Consider the following 19,099-nt stretch of genomic DNA (forward strand, 5'->3'; position numbering starts at 1 on the left):
TGTTCATCTATCCTGTCTGATCGTAGTTAGCGATACCACCAGCAGCCCCCCTGCCTGGCAGCTTTGCATCTCCATTCTCTGCTGTGCACCGCTTGCTGGTCGACCACAGTTATAACAGCCTCTATGCCTTTCACATCTACTTTAAGTTTAAAAAATAGATATATGAAAGAACACCCTTTACATTACTAAATGAAAAAAAGAAAAGAAACAGACTTATCTACCACACAAAGTCAATTCAAGGTGTTTTTTATTCTATCAAAACTATGTTTATTTCAACACCAATGTTATATAAAATGTGAATAACCTAATATACATGTTTACTGAGTAGGCCTATGACAATATCTTTTACATAAAAAGTCATCACACGGCTAGAAGTGACAACCTGATTGAACAAGAACCATAATACATTATGATAAGAAAAATCATTCACCCACAATTAAATTTCTCACATTCCAAAACTGTTGAACTTGATAAGAGCTTCGTAGTTCATGCCGTGGGGAATGACCCCTCTTCATATTATAGTACAAGTGTTGGAATAACTTACCATCAAAATAATTAGACGGTAAACCATCTTGAGGTGGGACTGGAAAGCCACACGCTCCATTTACATCAAACACATGTACCAGTAATCTAAGATACAATGTTGTGAGTCTAATGGCTCTGGCATCTGGCCATCTTACTACAATCTTAGAAAGCCAAGACGTGTCACACTGCTCCATAATTACTGAAACCACTATAAACAGGTCCAGTTCTTCAGGAGTGATAAAGACTGGATGAACTTCATGAATCATGTAAAACAATGCTGCCGCTGGGGCAACAAGATGGGTTTGAAGATGTCTCAGTCTTAGTGCTGGAAGTTTTGGTGATATTATCCATGACAGCAAAGTCCATCTTTCATTCATAACTGGTTCATCTTTCTTCCGATGATCCCATAATGTGAGTAAACCTGAGTGCTTTATCCTGCCTGGCAAAGGTTTCAGAATAGGTACTGCATATGGCCTCTCTAAACTTTCTCTTCCTGTCACACACCATTCTTCCATTGAATCTGCCTGAGGGCACTCAGACAATATAACAGAGTAAAGTCTCTGTCTAATCCTTCGAGTTATAATTCCTGAACTAGGAATATCCATTTTCCTGAAGTCTTCCATGTATGTGCTAGCTTCATATGGCATTTGCATAACTGTTGCATATATACTTGATGGAATGTCATTTCTTTTGTGTTTTGATGTTGCTTCAAGTATTATTTGTTCCCAGCTTGTTTGAGCATTACTTCTTTGAGCAATACTGTCTCCCTCATTTTCACCTGGTATATAACTCAAAATGCTCTGATGAAGGCTGTCACACATAGAAATATCATTAAACACAACCCTGCATATTTCTTCAACGTAGTCATGCAAACCACTGCCCACCGGAGGGAAATTTCTTATGTAATCAGCTACACCAAGGGCAATATCTTCAAATTTATTTCCAGTTTTTCTTTGACAATATGTGGTGTGAAAGTTTTTCAGTTTTTCTGCAGGTATAATGTCATTTCCCATCAGAGAGGCAAAAAGAGGCAGATGCAGTACACTTAATTTCAAACAGTCTGCAAGTGCTTTCGTGTTAAAATTAACTGTTTCTAATGTCACTAAATCTAAGTTCTCAGCAGAGAAATAATACGGTGCTGAATTGTAAATGATAAAATCGCTGTCTTGGCCCATGACTGCAAAACAAGAATTATTTCTTGCAAACTCTGCAATTTCAAAATCACACTCTTGCACTGAGGTGTGGACCTCACAGTGACATAAATGTTTAAAAATACATCTTGCAAAATGATTAAGTCCAGCAGGCTGCTGATAAGGAAACCTTTCTTCCCAAAACTGTCTTTGTGACAAAGAATCAAATATTCTCTCAATATCCCTAATGCTTCTTTTCCTTCTTTGAATCCATGTCTCCCTCTTCTCATTTACAGTTGGACCATCAAAAAAGAACACCAACTTTATTCCGACATTCTGGAATCTATCAACAAAGCCACAGCAATTTTCCACAAACTGTTTGAACTGCCCTCCACAAACCCAGCTGTTGTTACCATATATCCTACGAAGACAGGATGGACCATCTACAACTATTGTAGGACTTCTGCCAGTGGTGTTTTGGTACTGCTGTGACAGATGTTCAATATTTACACGCTCACACACATTCGAACAATTATCAGTGCAATAAGTTTGCAGTCCTTTTACACCCATGGTGTTACCATGCTTTGTTTATGGGTACTTGGATTTTAACCTGTAAGAAATTAAAAATTATATTAGTACAAAGCAGTGCTTAGCTTGACTTACATAACATTCCTTGTTACAAAATGACAACTGACTAGTGCAAATGAAGAAAGAAAGGATGAGACATGGAATGGTCGATTAGGATTCATTAACTTCCTAAAGCACTAATTCTGCAGATGCCATTACTTTGCATGCTCAATAAAGTTGAACTTTACACTAAAAATCATAGTTCATTTCAATTTTAAATAATTAATGAAATGCTCATGGCAAACCTGACGTGTGAAATTTTAATATTTTACATATATAACATCTATGGCATCAATCATAGCAAAGGCATGAAACATATATTCCACCCATAATAATCATAAATTCATTGACCTGCTTTTAATTAAACTGGCTGAGGATAAAATATACATTCAGTGACAACCTGGAAATGAAAAATCATCTTTTGTTTGTGTGTACACTGAATAATTTACTTCAGTGTCAACTTGGATAGAGAGTTATGCAAATGTTGCCATGCGATGTCTCACTTTGAAACAATACACAATTATCCAATCTGCACTAATTTCAATATCAAGCACTACATCAAACAAAATGCGGTGGAAAAAAAAGGAATTTATTACTCCCAACATAGCCATACACACTTTTGTATAAGATTCCAAATATGGCAAGTATTTTTATGGGAGCTAAAAAAGTATCCTTCTGGCGATTGACAACAGAGATTTATGACTTGGGAAGATCATATAAGAAAAAGCTGCTCAGAAAAAAGCAGCAGTGTATTTTTAATGAAGAAAATAGCCACTCAGTTGATGTATATACACTGTAAAGATTTACTATGGGCTAATTCATCCACATTTATTGTAGTAGAATAATATGAGGAGTGGCAGGGAAAGTGCATATGAACAGACTGCCAGAGAGAGAGAGAGAGAGAGAGAGAGAGAGAGAGAGAGAGAGAGAGAGAGAGAGAGAGAGAGTATACTATCACCAAGAGAGTCCTGTAGAAGCATATTCAAAGAATTTGAAATTTTAACTGTCTCCTCTATGTATGTATTTGAAACCATCATGTATATCCAGTGAAAATAAACACCAATGCTAAACAACGAATTACGTGATTACAGCACAAGAGTTAAAGATGATTATCGCATCCGCAACACCCTCCTACAACTGGCTGATGAAGAGCGGAGTAAAGCTGTGTGCTTATAATACAACAGACTACCAGGTACAAATGGTTCAAATGGCTCTGAACACTATGGGACTTAACTTCTGAGGTCATCAGTCCCATAGAACTTTAAACTACTTAAATCTAACTAACCTAAGGACATCACACACATCCATGCCCGAGGCAGGATTCGAACCTGCAACCGGAGTGGTCGCGCGGTTCCAGACTGAAGCGCCTGGAACCGCTCAGCCACACCGGTCAGCACTACCAGGTACTGTAGTCTAAAAAATACAAAAACATTGCCAAACTTCAAAACAAAATGAAACTAGCATTTCAAAACAACATGTTTGTACAGTGTTAAGAAATATTACAAGACTAGTTCAAAAGAACTAGAAAGAAATTGTAATACTGAGACAGTAACCTGAGAAATGAAATTTGCCTCACATTTCATCAACACTCAAAACCATTAAAGTAGAAAATGAAATTGGATGCCTATATCTAGTAAATTAAATTAGTATTAAAGTTTTCATTGATATTTCATTAATTATTGTACATATATTTTTATGTAAGAGTACTGTAAAATAAAATATGTGCTCAAATTTTAATTTAACCTGTAACTGTAGTTGTAAATGGATATTGGCATATCCAATATCCTTCTGACAGTAATTTAAGGATGAATGTATAAGTAAATAGATAAATATACCTAAAAACAAAGATGATGTGACTTACCAAACGAAAGCGCTGGCACGTCGATAGACACACAAACAAACACAAACATACACACAAAATTCAAGCTTTCGCAACAAACTGTTGCCTCATCAGGAAAGGGGGAAGGAGAGGGAAAGACGAAAAGATGTGGGTTTTAAGGGAGAGGGTAAGGAGTCATTCCAATCCCGGGAGCGGAAAGACTTACCTCAGGGGGAAAAAAGGACAGGTATACACTCGCACACACACTCATATCCATCCGCACATACACAGACACAAGCAGACATGTATGTGCGGATGGATATGAGTGTGTGTGCGAGTGTATACCCGTCCTTTTTTCCCCCTAAGGTAAGTCTTTCCGCTCCCGGGATTGGAATGTCTCCTTACCCTCTCCCTTAAAACCCACATCCTTTCGTCTTTCCCTCTCCTTCCCTCTTTCCTGATGAGGCAACAGTTTGTTGTAAAAGCTTGAATTTTGTGTGTATGTTTGTGTTTGTTTGTGTGTCTATCGACGTGCCAGTGCTTTCGTTTGGTAAGTCACATCATCTTTGTTTTTAGGTACATTTTGCCCATGTGGAATGTTTCCCTCTATTAATTAAATAGATAAATAAATATATGAAGTCAATCTATGGCGGTGGAGGTAGACATTGTCTCTCATTTGCACCTTACATACAAAATCTGATACAAGTATCCACAAGAGTTACCAGTTGCATCAAGTAACCAAGATGTGTGATCGAGAGAGCTACTCTGCATAAAGACCTGGAATCAATAATATTTCTATGTATCTTGCAAGTATGGATGACACCCTAGGATTCAAGAAAACAAAGAGCACATATCAAAGAGTATCCTTGGGAAAAGGTATATGAAAGATAATGCGAACATAAGTACACATTTAATATTTCAGCATTTAACTACAGATTTTATTACACTGTGAATTGGAAAAGAAGGATTAATATGTTACAAATATCGTACTAAAACCAGATTACTTTTAACATGAGAGAGGTACAACTGCTCCATTATATGTAGTTCAATATGAAAAATGCAGCTGAAACATACACATATGTACATGCTCTTTCATGTCTGCATTACATACTATAGCTCATATGAATGTGATGCAGAGATGTGCAGAAACAAAATACAAGTTGTAGCACAGAGGCTGAGGCCATCATTCTGCTACATTTGTCTGTCACAACTGCTTATGAGTGTGAACTGAGCATTTAGAACTGACCTTGCATTGCTACACACTTGCATGAATATTTTGCCATTCTAACTGACACAAAGGAAATGTAATTAATATGACAAACAATTGAGAAATCCCTACGTATAACCATTTTTGAAAGGAAGTCCCCATCTGGCCCAAACACCAGGGTGCCAGGAGTGAGAAAGAGCAAGTGTTGTGGGAAAAATATAGAAAGCAGCCTGGTGACACCACACAACACTCTGCCTCCCCAGTGCAGAATTCACTGTACACCTGTAATGTTATGTGCTGACTGCTCTGGCTCCAGGACTTTTTTTAAAAAAAATGTACTGACTACAGTAACATCAGAGCTATAAAGGATTATCACTGTATAGCTAGGACACACACTGGTTCCCATAAGGCACTGTTCCTTGTATTACATAATCAATGGCTAAACCATTATAACAATAACTACTAAGGCCATTTACACACATAGAAGTAATCCTTAAGGAGTATGCCTGCAGGTTAGACCTTGAGAATTTCCACAGTTTCACTGGTGGTCACAGACAGCACAGAAAATCCTCAATATTTTCTTCACTCTTTGAGATATGGAGCCAGACACATCAGATGAAGGCTAATTAGCTGTTGTCAGTTGATTGTATAGGGCGTGCATTACAGCTTACAGGAAATTGTGCAAAATAAAATGTGCATTGTGCAAGATGTGACTACTGAAGAGAACAAAGTTGGTTCACATAAATTTCTTTCAAAGTTGAAAATTTCTCCCAAAGAACTTCAGATTTAGTTAACAATGGATCTGAGACTCATTTGACTACTGAAAGCAAAGGGGTTATCCATTACTGACTTGCTGGCCCTATCGTAGTTTCACCAGAACCGCATTAGCTGTCACTTTTGGGGGTTCCTGTAGGGTCTTGACAGCTACTGTAACAGTCTTGGGGCACAAACAGTTCCCACTGTACTTGCCTCTAAGAATGTGGATGAAGGGTTGGGCTTTTTACAAGGGATCCTTGGTAAGATGAGAAGGAACAATGTGATAATGAATGAAATAATACAAAACAGCCTGAAAATCAATCCCCTAAAAGAGACCATGGCTTGAAGGATGATGTGAACTGAAGAGAAGGCAATGGAAGGAGATGTTAAATGATAGACTATGGTAGGAAAGAGAAGCTTGGAAGAGGCTCTGCATAAGCAGAAATGTCTCAGGGAGGAGGAGGAGGAGGAGGAGGAGGAGGAGGAGAAGAAGAAGAAGAAATTGACAATGAGCATCAGCACGCGTTTTCAAATGTTATTCAGTCACTTCATTAATTAAGGAAAGAAGTACCACTATGAAGGCAGCTACTACACCCATGAATCATAAGTAAAAGGAAAAGACTGCAAAGAACAAAGGTACACACTGAAACTACTCATTTTAAGCACATCGACTGGTATATACTACCAGTATAAGCTCCTGATTAGCCTGAGTTCAGAGCTATTTTTATTTTTATATATTTCATTTATTTATTTATTTTTGCTAACTTTAGTTCCTAATGTTGATAATATTCTTGAATACACCACCTTTGATGACATTCAGCTCAATCTTCATTGTCTCATTCTCCTTGGTGCTTCAAAGCAAGTAATGTGAGCCATACGGATGTTTGGGTCAGTCCAGGAAGCATGCAAAGATTGATAAAAATTCTTTCAAGAAGTCATGGAACATTATGAGGTTCGCATACAATAGACATATACGGATGGAGCTTGATGAAATTTCTAAGCATTTGCATACAGCAGGTTTGGACTGCACAACCAGACTACAGGCATTAGAAAAATAATTTCACTTGCTACTCTTGTAGCCTCTGGCATGAGTGCTTCTGCACAAGCATTCAGTAACTATTCAAATCTATATTCCTAAGTCCAAACTTCAAGAATTAACTGTATGTGTATAGCATGTCCATCATTTGTGCAATTTCTAACAGCTGCTTCAATTTATTTTTATGTACCTTGCCCATTTCCATACTCCTGTGGGGGGGGGGGTCTCCTTCATGATAGGATTTACAAGACATAATGGACGAACGAATAATAAAACATGAGATTTAAATTTCAGACTAGTTAACAATACACAATGTCTAAACAGTTATCAGTTCACTTGCCATGTCAAATTTGGATAAAATTCTGAACTTTCGATGGACAGCTTCCATCATTGTCATCAGGGACTAAAACTGACTGCTGTGAAATGGCAAGGTTCCCTCTTTTAATACCACAGGATGGCATCTGATTGGCTCGATTATATCATGATGGTACAAGCAGAGCTGGTGCCCTCTAAATCCACAGATTTTGCTTGCACTAGCTAGCACTGCAATTCACCATCCATCGCATCAAGTGGTGAATTGCGAGAGGTATTCCTCTGTATCTTTTCCTTGTCAAGTGTATGCTTCCACAAATTGCTAAGTGCTTAGCTGGTGTGCCTATTCAAGTTGTTTTCGCAAAGTCTAATTTTACTGCTTTTCTGATCACAGAGTCTCAATAGGTCAATGCATGAGCAAGTATTCTTGTCTATTAAAACAAAATCTTGAGCTTAGTTTACAGGCTGTGCTCTGCCATCACTGATTTATCCAAATGCCTGTATTTATGGTGATGCTGATGCTTGAGGCAATAATTAACAACCACCTGTATAGACTGGCTGACGTAACTCTTGCTATGCTCATTAGGAATGTTACAAATCTGCGGAATTCTCAAGCTGTGATTATTTTTAACCGGTCACAATATTTCTTTAATTTCTAGGTGGCCGGAAGATTTATCTAATTTATAGCCTGTTTAGGACTCTACCAGTCTTGCTAGTTGTTGCACTGCATAACAGAAGCTGCGCTATGTGTTGGTCCTCTTGGCTTGTTTGAATGGTGTCACATCCCTCTGAATGGAAATCAGAGGGACAACTCGACCAGTCTGTGTACAGAAAACTGACCCATACAGATCTGTATCCCAATGGGTGTAGCTTTCACCATCCAGCTAAGAAGAGAGCTACGCTGAATGCCTAAGTGCACAGAGCCAGAAATGTTTCAGATATGGAGCACTTCAGTTCTGAGATTAAGCAGCAGTTCGTTGATTATTGGAGTGATATACATCCCAAAATATGATTTACAGTGAAGTTGGAGAAGTGCTCCATATCTGAAACATTTCTGTACACAGACTGGTCGAGTTGTCCCTCTGATTTCCATTCAGCCAACATGTAACTTCCCCTCCTTCTCCAACTTCACTGTAAATCATATTTTGGGATGTATATCACTCCAATAATCAACGAACTGCTGCAGTGCCTCACTACCACACAACTGGATTAAAAATGTATCATCAACATATCTGAAAAAACAAGATGGCTGGAATGAAGCACTGTTCAGTGGTCGTTCTTCAAAATCTCCCATGAAAAAATTATCTATGGCTGGTGACAGTGGTGAACCCATGGCTGTTCCAGCAATCATTTTATAATGATTTCCACCATAAAAGAAGTCTACGGTTTACAACATCAAGGCTAAGCATGACTTCATTCAGGCCTATCCTCATCTGCTTTATGATATCAACAAACAGTTGTGAGTTTTTAATATGATGTCTACCATGACCATCATTATCTAGGAGAGCTGATAGCACTAGTAATTTGTCTCAATGGAAAACTGGCAAAGTGTTTAACTAAACTATTGGCACCTATAGCCGCTTGCTGTAGAGATCATATGAAAAACTCACAAAAGTTTGTTGATATTATAAAAACAGATGAGCGTAGGCCTGAATGAAGTCATGGTCAGCCTTGATGTGGTCTCCCAGTTTATGAAGATACCAGTGGAAGATACATTAAAACTGTTGGCTGCTCATTCCTCACCAGAAATTTTGAAATTATTTTGACACACTTTAATGACTGTTTACTTCTTGTATGGTGGAGATTATTATGAAACGGCTGGTGGAACAGCCATTACTTTGCCATTGGCACCAGCCTCAGCTAACTTTTTCAGGGAAGATTTTGAAGAACGAACATTGAACAGTGCTCCCTTCCAGCCATCTTGTTTCTCCAGATATGCTGACAATACAGTTCTAATCTGGCCGCATGGCAGTGAGGTGCTGCAGCAGTTCACTGATCATTTGAATGTCATAGATCCCAACATAAGATTTACAGTGGAGGTGGAGGACATGAAGTTACCTTTCTTAGATGTGTTGGCCAAACGGAAATCAGATGGATGACCTGGCTATTCTGTGTAAAGAAAATCAATGCACACAAATCTGTATCTCAATGGGTGTAGCTTTCACCATCCAGCTTAGAAGAGAGCTATGCTGAACACCTTAGCACACAGGGCCAAAAATATTTTGAACATGGACTACCTCGGTTCCAAGATTAAACATCTCAATATAGTGTTCAGAAAGAACGGATATCCAGTCCATGACATTAGACCAACGCTGTTGAGAAAACCTAGGCCATTCAACCAATCCAAGAGGACCTACACGTAGCATGGCTTCGATTCTGCAGCGCAGCAACCAGCAAGATTGGTAGAGTCCTAAACAGCCAAGAATCAGACCAGTCTTCCCGCCACCCAGAAAAATTAAAGAAATGTTGCGACCAGTTAAAGACAATCTCAGTCTGAGAATGCTGGAAATTTATAACATTCCTTGTGAGTGTTTCACGAGTTACATGGGCCAGTCTATATGGACAGTTGCCAATTGTTGTGACGAGCATCAACATAACCTTAAATAAAAGTCTGTGGATAAATCACTGGTGGCAGAGCACAGCCTGTTAAATAAGCACAAGATTTTATTTGAACAAATGAGAATACTTGCTTGGGACTTTGTGATCAGACAAGCAGCTGAAATTAGACTTTGTGAAAACAACTTGAACAGAGACACCGGTTATGTGCTTAGCAACGTATGAAAGCATCCACTTGAGAAGAAAAAACCATAGAGGAATACTTCTCACAGTTCAATTCCTGTTGCAAAAGATGGTGCTGCAAGCAACACTAGAAAGCGGATGCAAAGTCTGTAGACATAGTGGCCACCATCCCTGTGTGCAGCATCATGATGTAATCCAGTCAATCAGATGGGTCCTGTTAGTATTAAAGAGAGAACCTTGCCAGTTCATGACAGTCAATTTTTGGTCCCTGACAACAATGATGGAGGCTATCATTGAAAGCTTAGAATTTTATCCAAATTTGATGCGGCATGTGAACCGACCACATTTTATGCACGGAATCCGTCATAAAGAACTTCGTAGCCATATACACACAATGCAGATATCAACTGATGTGCTGATTACTGCAAAGTAAAAATTTCCCCACAGCTATTACATTTATATAAATGATAAGTACTATAATTCGGTATTAGATAATGGTTTATTTATCCATTTGCATCCAACATGAAAAACAAATTTAACAGTTTACATACAATTACTTCACATACAAATTAACAGCACAACAGCAGATTTACTATGTGCATATTCTTAAGTTATGCATGTACAGCTAACATGAGAAAAGTAAAAGCACAGTGTTTCACTGAGTGCCATGATTCAGTTCTGGGTCATATAGACACTTAGCTACTACGCACTTAATTGTTTGCCCTCTAATTTACAGTTTTGAACATGGCAGTCTTTCAGCAACTGTATATAAGTTTCAATGGAGAAATAACACAGCCAACTGCTTGCAAATAATTGTTTAGTACACTAAGGATGTCTTCATCAGAATGCAATTTTAAAAATCGTAAAGTTACATTGCGAGAAGGCAACAGTCAAGATTTAGAGCAGATAAGCTCATACCAAAAATTAAGAACGTTGGTACATTTTTAATTTTTGACTTCAGCTTCTCTGCTCTAAACCTTGGCTATTGCCTTCTCACAATGTAACTTTACAGCTTTTAAATTTCATTCTGATGAAGACATTCTTAGAGGTGTTGAAACCTATGTCAATGTACTAAACAATTATTTGCAACTGGCTGGCTGTGTTATTTCTCCGTTGGCCCTCTAACTTCTTGTACTCGCTGATTAAGGAGTTATAGCACATGACTCCTTTCATAAATAGGCCATTTTTTATTTGTCTTGAGTCTTTTACAGTTTAAGTGAAAATCTCATTTATTGTTTGTATTATGACCGTGAAATTCCATGTTTCTGCTAATAATCTTTCTTTCCTCTAATGGTTTGCAATGTATATATTGCATATACAGTCATAATGGTAAAATTTAAAATTAAATCTTTACATAAGAGTCTCTCCTTGACTTTAGCCACTATACTTAGAGTTTTCTCCTGTAATATAGAGACTGTTCCTGTAGGTATGATATGTTCTTCCCAACACTTTAATATCATAAGACAGAAAAGGATACACAAGTCCAAAATATATCATTCTTAATGTGTCCCACTTTAAATATGGGGCTAGCTTCTTTTAAGACATACAGACTAAATGTTATACTATTACATATATGATCAACTAAAGTTCCCTATCTTATATATATATAGAGGGAAACATTCCACGTAGGAAAAATATATCTAAAAACAAAGATGATGTGACTTACCAAATGAAAGTGCTGGCAGGTCGACAGACACACAAACAAACACAAACATACACACAAAATTCAAGCTTTCGCAACAAACTGTTGCCTCATCAGGAAAGAGGGAAGGAGAGGGAAAGACGAAAGGATGTGGGTTTTAAGGGAGAGGGTAAGGAGTCATTCCAATCCCGGGAGCGGAAAGACTTACCTTAGGGGGGAAAAAGGACGGGTATACACTCGCACACACACACATATCCATCCACACATATATACTGTATATACATATACAGTATGTATGTGTGGATGGATATGTGTGTGTGTGCGAGTGTATACCCGTCCTATTTCCCCCCTAAGGTAAGTCTTTCCGCTTCCGGGATTGGAATGACTCCTTACCCTCTCCCTTAAAACCCACATCCTTTCGTCTTTCCCTCTCCTTCCCTCTTTCCTGATGAGGCAACAGTTTGTTGCGAAAGCTTGAATTTTGTGTGTATGTTTGTGTGTCTGTCGACCTGCCAGCACTTTCATTTGGTAAGTCACATCATCTTTGTTTAGGGAATTTTAGTTGATCTCATATATATATATCCTTAAAAACTTGCAAAGAGAACTTGTGTTGGCTAGCAGAAGTTCATTTCTTGCAATTTGTTCATTTGATCCATCAAGCCAAAAGTACACTGTGTTGGTTTTACAAGGCATAGGTCTTAGATTTTCACATTTACAATAATTTTGTGTTTTTTAATTTTATAATGACATTATTTGGATCTTCCAACAAGCAAAGACCAGATGTATCATCAGCATACATTTTGATGAATGAGTCACTATTTTGAGTACCTGGAAGATCATTTTCATATCTTAAAAAAAAAAAAAAGAAATGTTTCCTACATTGAAATCTGTGACATACCAAATTTTATGATTCTAGTTCTGCACCTTTACCTGTCTATGATGCTACCACTGCCATTCATGATTTCAGTGCCCTGTTGTCTATTTGTCAAATATAACTGTAGTAATGTTATAAGATTTCCATCGAGAGTATCATTGGCAACAGTGTACCATGGTGAAACCTTTCAAAAGCTTTGAAAAGATCTAGGAAGACTCCTGCAACTTCCTTACTTCGTAGGGTTTTTTATAGAGCCTTATGCATAAAGTGCATTGTTGTTGACATTGTACTCCATTTTCTTCTGAAGCCATGGTGCAAATCCCCTAATGTATCCTTACTGTTATAATTATCCACAATGTGTTGTACTTTTTTTCCAATAGTTTACTGAAGCCAGAAATTAGGACAGTAGGTCTCAGTATATTTACTCCTTAATAAAAATGGTTCAAATGGCTCTGAGCACTATGGGACTTAACATCTATGGTCATCAGTCCCCTAGAACTTAGAACTACTTAAACCTAACTAACCTAAGGACATCACACACATCCATGCCCGAGGCAGGATTCGAACCTGCGACCGTAGCAGTCGTGCGGCTCCGGACTGAGCGCCTAGAACCGCTAGACCACCGCGGCCGGCTACTCCTTAATGAAATTTGTCCTAAACAATATATTCCTTTTTCCAACCAATAGCTCAGTTCATACATACAATAACAGGAACAAAAATGATACACACAAGGACTTAAAAGCACTTACTTTAGTTCAAAAAGGGGTCCATTACTCAGGAACACTCATCTTCAATAATTTGCCAGCAAACATAAAAAATTTTGTTACAAATAAAGATCAGTTTAAAAGGAGCCTGAAAGACTTACTAGTGGCCATCTCCTTCTACTCCATTGACGAATTTTTTAATAGAAACAAATGATGTATTGTATATACTCATACTATTAGTATTGTTATTTCAGCTTTTTAAAAAAAAAAAAAAAAAAAAAAAAAATTGACATGTTCCACATCGACGAGGATCTCCTCAGCACGGATCTATGGAACGAAAAACTAATCTAATCTAGTTTTGGAGATGTTTACTATCTTCAGATCTAAACAAAAGATCAACAAACTGTCAACTTCAAGTTACTGAGAAACATATTTTCCTGAAAAACACGTCACGAGTTATTATGTAAACCAGTGCTATAACTTAGGCTATTTACCAGCTGAAGTACATCTTTCATATATCTACCTTTGGAATCTCACACAGTCTCTGTAGTTGATGAGTCAATGGTACACTGTTTTCTAGTAATCTGTGTTCTACAACATTCAAAGTTTCTGATTATTATTGGATCACTTACACATTTAGTGTGAACAGTTACTTTTCTATCATTAAATTTATTTCCAGATGGACCTGACTGCTGAGTTTTAGAGTTTAATTTAGTTCAAATGGATTGTCTTTTAATCTAGTGACTATAGGCCAATAGGATCCCACAACACAATCTGAGCTCTGTATCTGTGCAAACTAAAGCACAAGTAGTCGCATGATATTTTGATATGCAAACACTCAGTTTGGATCTACTTGACTCAAAACTACGCTATAAGTGCAGATGATAGCGCAAGAGACTGCTCAGCCTTTGGCTCGGGTTTAATCATCAGCACCATCCCACATCCAATTTTTGCATTGTTCTCTGGTTCAATTTAGGAAATCAAATGGAAAACACATTTGAAAACACCATCTCTGACAGGCTGCTTGAATGTATGTGTGCAACAGTCTGATTGGCTAACCTCAATGGTAATTAATTTGGAAACACCACAATGTATCGAATTTCTTCTTAACAATTATTTCTCTGCCAACCTACCCTGCAACACACTTACAAGCTTCTCAAACCGTTTCTAATCACCCTGAACATTTGAAACTAATCACACATACTGCAGTAAGCTTACATCAATTGCAGTATGGTGGGACCTTCTTCTTTTGTTAGGCAGTGGTAGCTGGTCCCATTCTTCACATCCTCATGTGCTGACACCAGCTCCTCTCTCTTCTAGACAAAGCTTTATTTTTTGCGATGGATTTTGATATGTATAAGATCTGCTCATCCTTCGGACAAAATTATCAATTAGTAAGTTGTTAGCCATATTCTCCAGAAATTCATGTTTTGTAACTTTATCACCAGAGCTCAGTTTGTATAGAATTTATAATTCAGAGCAGGCATGTTTGCCACATGAAGAAACACTGCTAATGGCCATCTTATCGTTCTTTTGCCAACACTGTAATTACTACATAACTGATCACAAGCCTCTACCTCACTTTTTGTATGGTTGTAATACATTGTAATTTCTGGATTTTTCTAAGAGCATCATTATGCATCATGGAGATAATACAACAGATCACGATTTGGTTGAACGTACGACACCTTTGTCACATCTTCTGTAAAGCTGAACAGGATTGAAGCTACAGTTCTCTGCTGATTGTGCAAAAAATTTTTGTAGAATATCTGGGCTGCTCTTTCATATTTCAATGAACACCAACCTGTTTCCCAATATAACTCTTGTGAGAGGCACACAGGTGCACCCGTTGTCAGTAATTACATTTATGCAAGTGCCTGCTACAGGAATAACAAGATATACCACTACTCCTGAAGGCTTGTTTAGTTTGTTGAAAGGACTACCTGGCTGTGTACCTGCTCATATTTGAAATTTCATAGGATAAAACGTTTAGAGTCTACCAAAGCCAAAAACTGTATGCTGTATTTCTTTGGCTTTATTGGAAGATACTGTCAGGAGAAACATTGTCCTCAAAACGGAATGAATTTCTCGTAAGCTGTCATAGATTCCCCAGCAGTATACAACTTCAGATATCTTGCAATAGTGTGATAGGCTCACACAGCATCTGACTTGTCAGTCTTTTTCTTCTTGTCTCTAACATTTTATCATCAAAGCGAATGCAGCAAAGTAAATACAGGAATCTTGCATATGGCACTGTAACTGCAAGTACATCCCACCCATCTATATCCCACAGGTCTCTGAAATAGAGTTTGGAACCTCTGTAAGCTCCTGTGTACAGTAGAAGACACAGAAAGATATTCATCTTCACACGGTCTGTATCTTGAGCATTGTATGACCTGTCAAACTGTCCATGAATATTCATAATCAATTCATATTAATGTACACGACAATGTCATCAATTAATTAATGATCATAATAAATACAGAAAATTTCACTGGAGTCTTCACTAACGTGGCCAGCACTAAAATGCTTGAGTTACGAGAAATAGTGTTATTGTTTTTTGGTCTTCCCCTAAGACTAACTGATTCCATTTGTCATTCAATCTTCAATCATGCTGTAACCTTTAATAACAAACAAATTTGAAGATTCATCACTTGAACAGGCAATGTCTGAATCTGTATCATGGTCACTTCTTTTAATGTTCTGCTTTCCATTTTCTAAGCTCTCCTCACACACAGGTTGTTTGTCATTGTCTCATAATCATTTCCACATCTGTGAGAAACTTGGACTTTTTCTCGAAGCATTTGAGAAACAACACTAGAAAATACTATGAATACAATCAGTGTTTCCTAAAACATGCCGAGGAGAACTTCAGGGGTGTGGAAAGAGCCAAGGTATACATTAACATGAGACAAAGACAGGATACAAAATTAATCTGTATACTGCATGAACAATAAAATATCATTCTAACACTTAAAAATATCACACTTACGTCACCTAAATTTAATCAAGTAGATCAGTAATAAAGGTGCTACTTTGAAAAAAAGGCGCTATCTTCTCAGTTCCACAGGAGGCCTACGCCTGTAATTGCTGTTTATCTGCTGTCAGGAGCTTAATATACTTGATTACAGTAGTATATTTGAAGGGAAATATTTTTATATCCATAAATGTGAAGCCCTATTAACAGTAAATTATTGCTTGCTTACAGCTTCATAACAAACACTGTTAATTGTCAAGATGCAAGTAATACTTTTGAGTCCTTGAATCTAGACATTCATATAATTTGTAGTAAATATGGCTAATCAGGTATGTTTTTAATTTTCTCTTGAACTGGTAAGTATTCTCCATGTCTTGCCTTATGTTATATGGTAGCTTACTGCATATCTTACCACCACAGAACACATACCATTCAGAACCACAAACAAGGAGGCAAAGTTTACATAAAATTAGTTTTGTGTCTTGTATTGAGATTTTGTATAACACATTCATTTGAAACAGCAGCAACAAAAACCACCTGATGCATTGCAAACAGAAACATTGAATGTAAAGCACATATACAAAGCTGAAACTAACACGAAGCATATTGTGAGGTCTTTGTGTGCCACAGTGATCTACTCACAATTTGTATGTTGTTTGCACTGCAATAGTTTATGCATCATCCTGAAGAAAATGTAAGGGCAGAAGCAAGACAATGTGCCATCCAATGGAACATACTACAGAATAAAATGACATGCTACTGATGTACACATCCACGTAATTGCCAAAACAACACTATCTGAAGAAAGGCATGGTAGCCCAAAACTGGATAAACTCAGAAAGCAGGACTGAAAGTTAATTATAATAAACCAAACATAATGTATAGTAAACCCATGAATATAAAATTTAATATATTAACAGTAAGCCGATAATAGCAATTGACAAGTTTTTGTATTTCGTTTCGCTGAAGTAAGTAATTGGATAGACAACAAAAGAATTAAACAGAAGAGTAAAAATGGCCTATGGTGTTTTTGGTAAAATAAATAAAATTTTAAAAACTAAGACTACCAAGTTTCCAACATGTCTAAAAAGGAAAGGGCTGGCCTACATTCTATATTTTATTGCTACAATTGATGTAAGGCAGCAAGTCATTCAAATACGAAAGGCTGCACAGCTAACAAGACAAAAATTCTTGTTGAGATATGTTTATAGGGAATTACTACAGGTTAGGAAAACAATCACGTGAATTAGGTTCCTGTAACAGCCTAGAGTACGAGTCATAATTATGACTGTATTGAAAATGAAATTGGGACAAGCGAATGGGTGATCAGGGACCAGAGAAGAGATATGCTATAGGCCTATTGGAATTTAAGAGACAATTAAAGACAGAGATAAGTTAATGGCAGGTTGGTCGATGACATTACAAAACATACATGATCAATGTAAGCACGGTAGCAGAAGAGATGGAAAACTCCAGTGGGTATTTATCCAGCAGTGGATGCCAAATGGTAGATTTCTTGAAAGTCTGCAGATGTGTCATTATGATGCAAATCAGGAATTTATTCCCGATATGAAGCATTGTCTGCGCTACATTAGTATGTATCTAATGACAACATCTCTCTCCTACTATTATTTTCTTTCTCCAGACTGAATGCTCTGACTGAAAAAAAGCGGAATTTCTTGAAGACACGTTTAATTGGTGGTTTTCAGCAACTAGCGCAATTTTTTTAAAATTGTAACTAAATTGGTTAAGTACAATAAAGTACCAAGGTTGATTTTGTATTCTACGACTTAGGCCTAACGTCATTGAAATCCAATACGCCGCATTGAAATACCTTCAGAATGGAATGTTTTGAGGTAAAATTTCGTTGCTCTTACTGTGAATGGATCCCAACTGTACAAAATGATTGAACTGCCACGTCACGTTCAATTATTGCCATGTTAAATAAAGTATAAATAAAGGATAAAGAAATATTGCTAACATTTGAAATGTAACTTCAAACGCACACACTTCACATTTCTGTCCAATGACAACCTCGCACTGGCCAAACAATATTTCCTTACGCCTGTACTAAAATCCAACAAGAAATCTCTAGGAAGAAAATATAGCGAAAGTGCAAATGAGAAATGAAAACAGCGTCTGAAAAGCAAACCTCACAAAAAAGAAGAAGCCATTATAACAGTGTGACATGTCACAAGTGTTCAATGCATGCAGTAAATAGCAGTCTGAGTGTTAAATTAAATTATTGGTTGTATGAAAAATATTCTCAAACACGCCTGAAACTTATCGCCGAGACAGCAACGTTTAGAAGCGTCCACACGAGCCCTCTTTTTCCGTTCAACTTCGCGCATGCGCTTACTTTTCCAACAACGTAAGTATGCATCCGTTATTTCTTCGCATTGGAGGGCGTTCGTTGTATTGCACTGCTTCCTATGTTCGATGGGAATCTCTTGCGCTGTTGGAAGGCCCCATTAACTAGCAAACAATTTGTCAAACTGTACTATGTTTGCCAAACGTTTGACGTATGTGGTGCTGTTTGATGTGTTCGTCAAGCATAGACTCATGTTTGGCGTCTTTTTGAGAAAGTTTGATTGGCGGAAAGTTAGACAAGATGGCAGACGTTGTTTGTTTTGATGTTTCGCCGAATATGTTTTGTGAATATTGGCAGTGACCTGAAGCGGCACGAAGCCAGCCGACTTCAAAGGATTACATAAGGACCAAGTAAAAATCCGCGATCAGTCGACGATTACA

At 37.5% G+C, this 19,099-nt stretch overlaps 1 protein-coding gene across 6 annotated transcripts; it reads right to left on the reverse strand.

Moving 5' to 3' along the window:
* Positions 1–282: 282 nt before the first annotated feature.
* On the reverse strand, positions 283–18,898 carry LOC126481265 (constitutive coactivator of peroxisome proliferator-activated receptor gamma-like). 6 transcript variants are annotated; one of them, XM_050104887.1, is made up of 2 exons: positions 18,708–18,898; positions 283–2,265 (listed from the first exon to the last, which is right to left on the reverse strand). In XM_050104887.1, the coding sequence occupies exon 2, from the start codon at positions 2,223–2,225 to the stop codon at positions 423–425; it is 1,803 nt and encodes a 600-aa protein (XP_049960844.1). In that variant the 5' UTR covers positions 2,226–2,265; positions 18,708–18,898; the 3' UTR covers positions 283–422. The 6 variants fall into 6 exon arrangements, with proteins under 6 accessions (XP_049960844.1, XP_049960843.1, XP_049960846.1 ...); XM_050104886.1 differs by having other exon boundaries at positions 18,625–18,898; XM_050104889.1 differs by lacking the exon at positions 18,708–18,898 and adding an exon at positions 18,330–18,403.
* Positions 18,899–19,099: the final 201 nt, after the last annotated feature.

Source organism: Schistocerca serialis, chromosome 5, assembly GCF_023864345.2.
Source record: "Schistocerca serialis cubense isolate TAMUIC-IGC-003099 chromosome 5, iqSchSeri2.2, whole genome shotgun sequence".
Classification (NCBI taxonomy): Eukaryota; Metazoa; Arthropoda; class Insecta; order Orthoptera; family Acrididae; genus Schistocerca; species Schistocerca serialis.

Bases quoted from the DNA above. Each gene is read 5' to 3' on its own strand.
- LOC126481265 (XM_050104887.1), bottom strand. From the start codon at position 2,225: ATGGGTGTAAAAGGACTGCAAACTTATTGCACTGATAATTGTTCGAAT.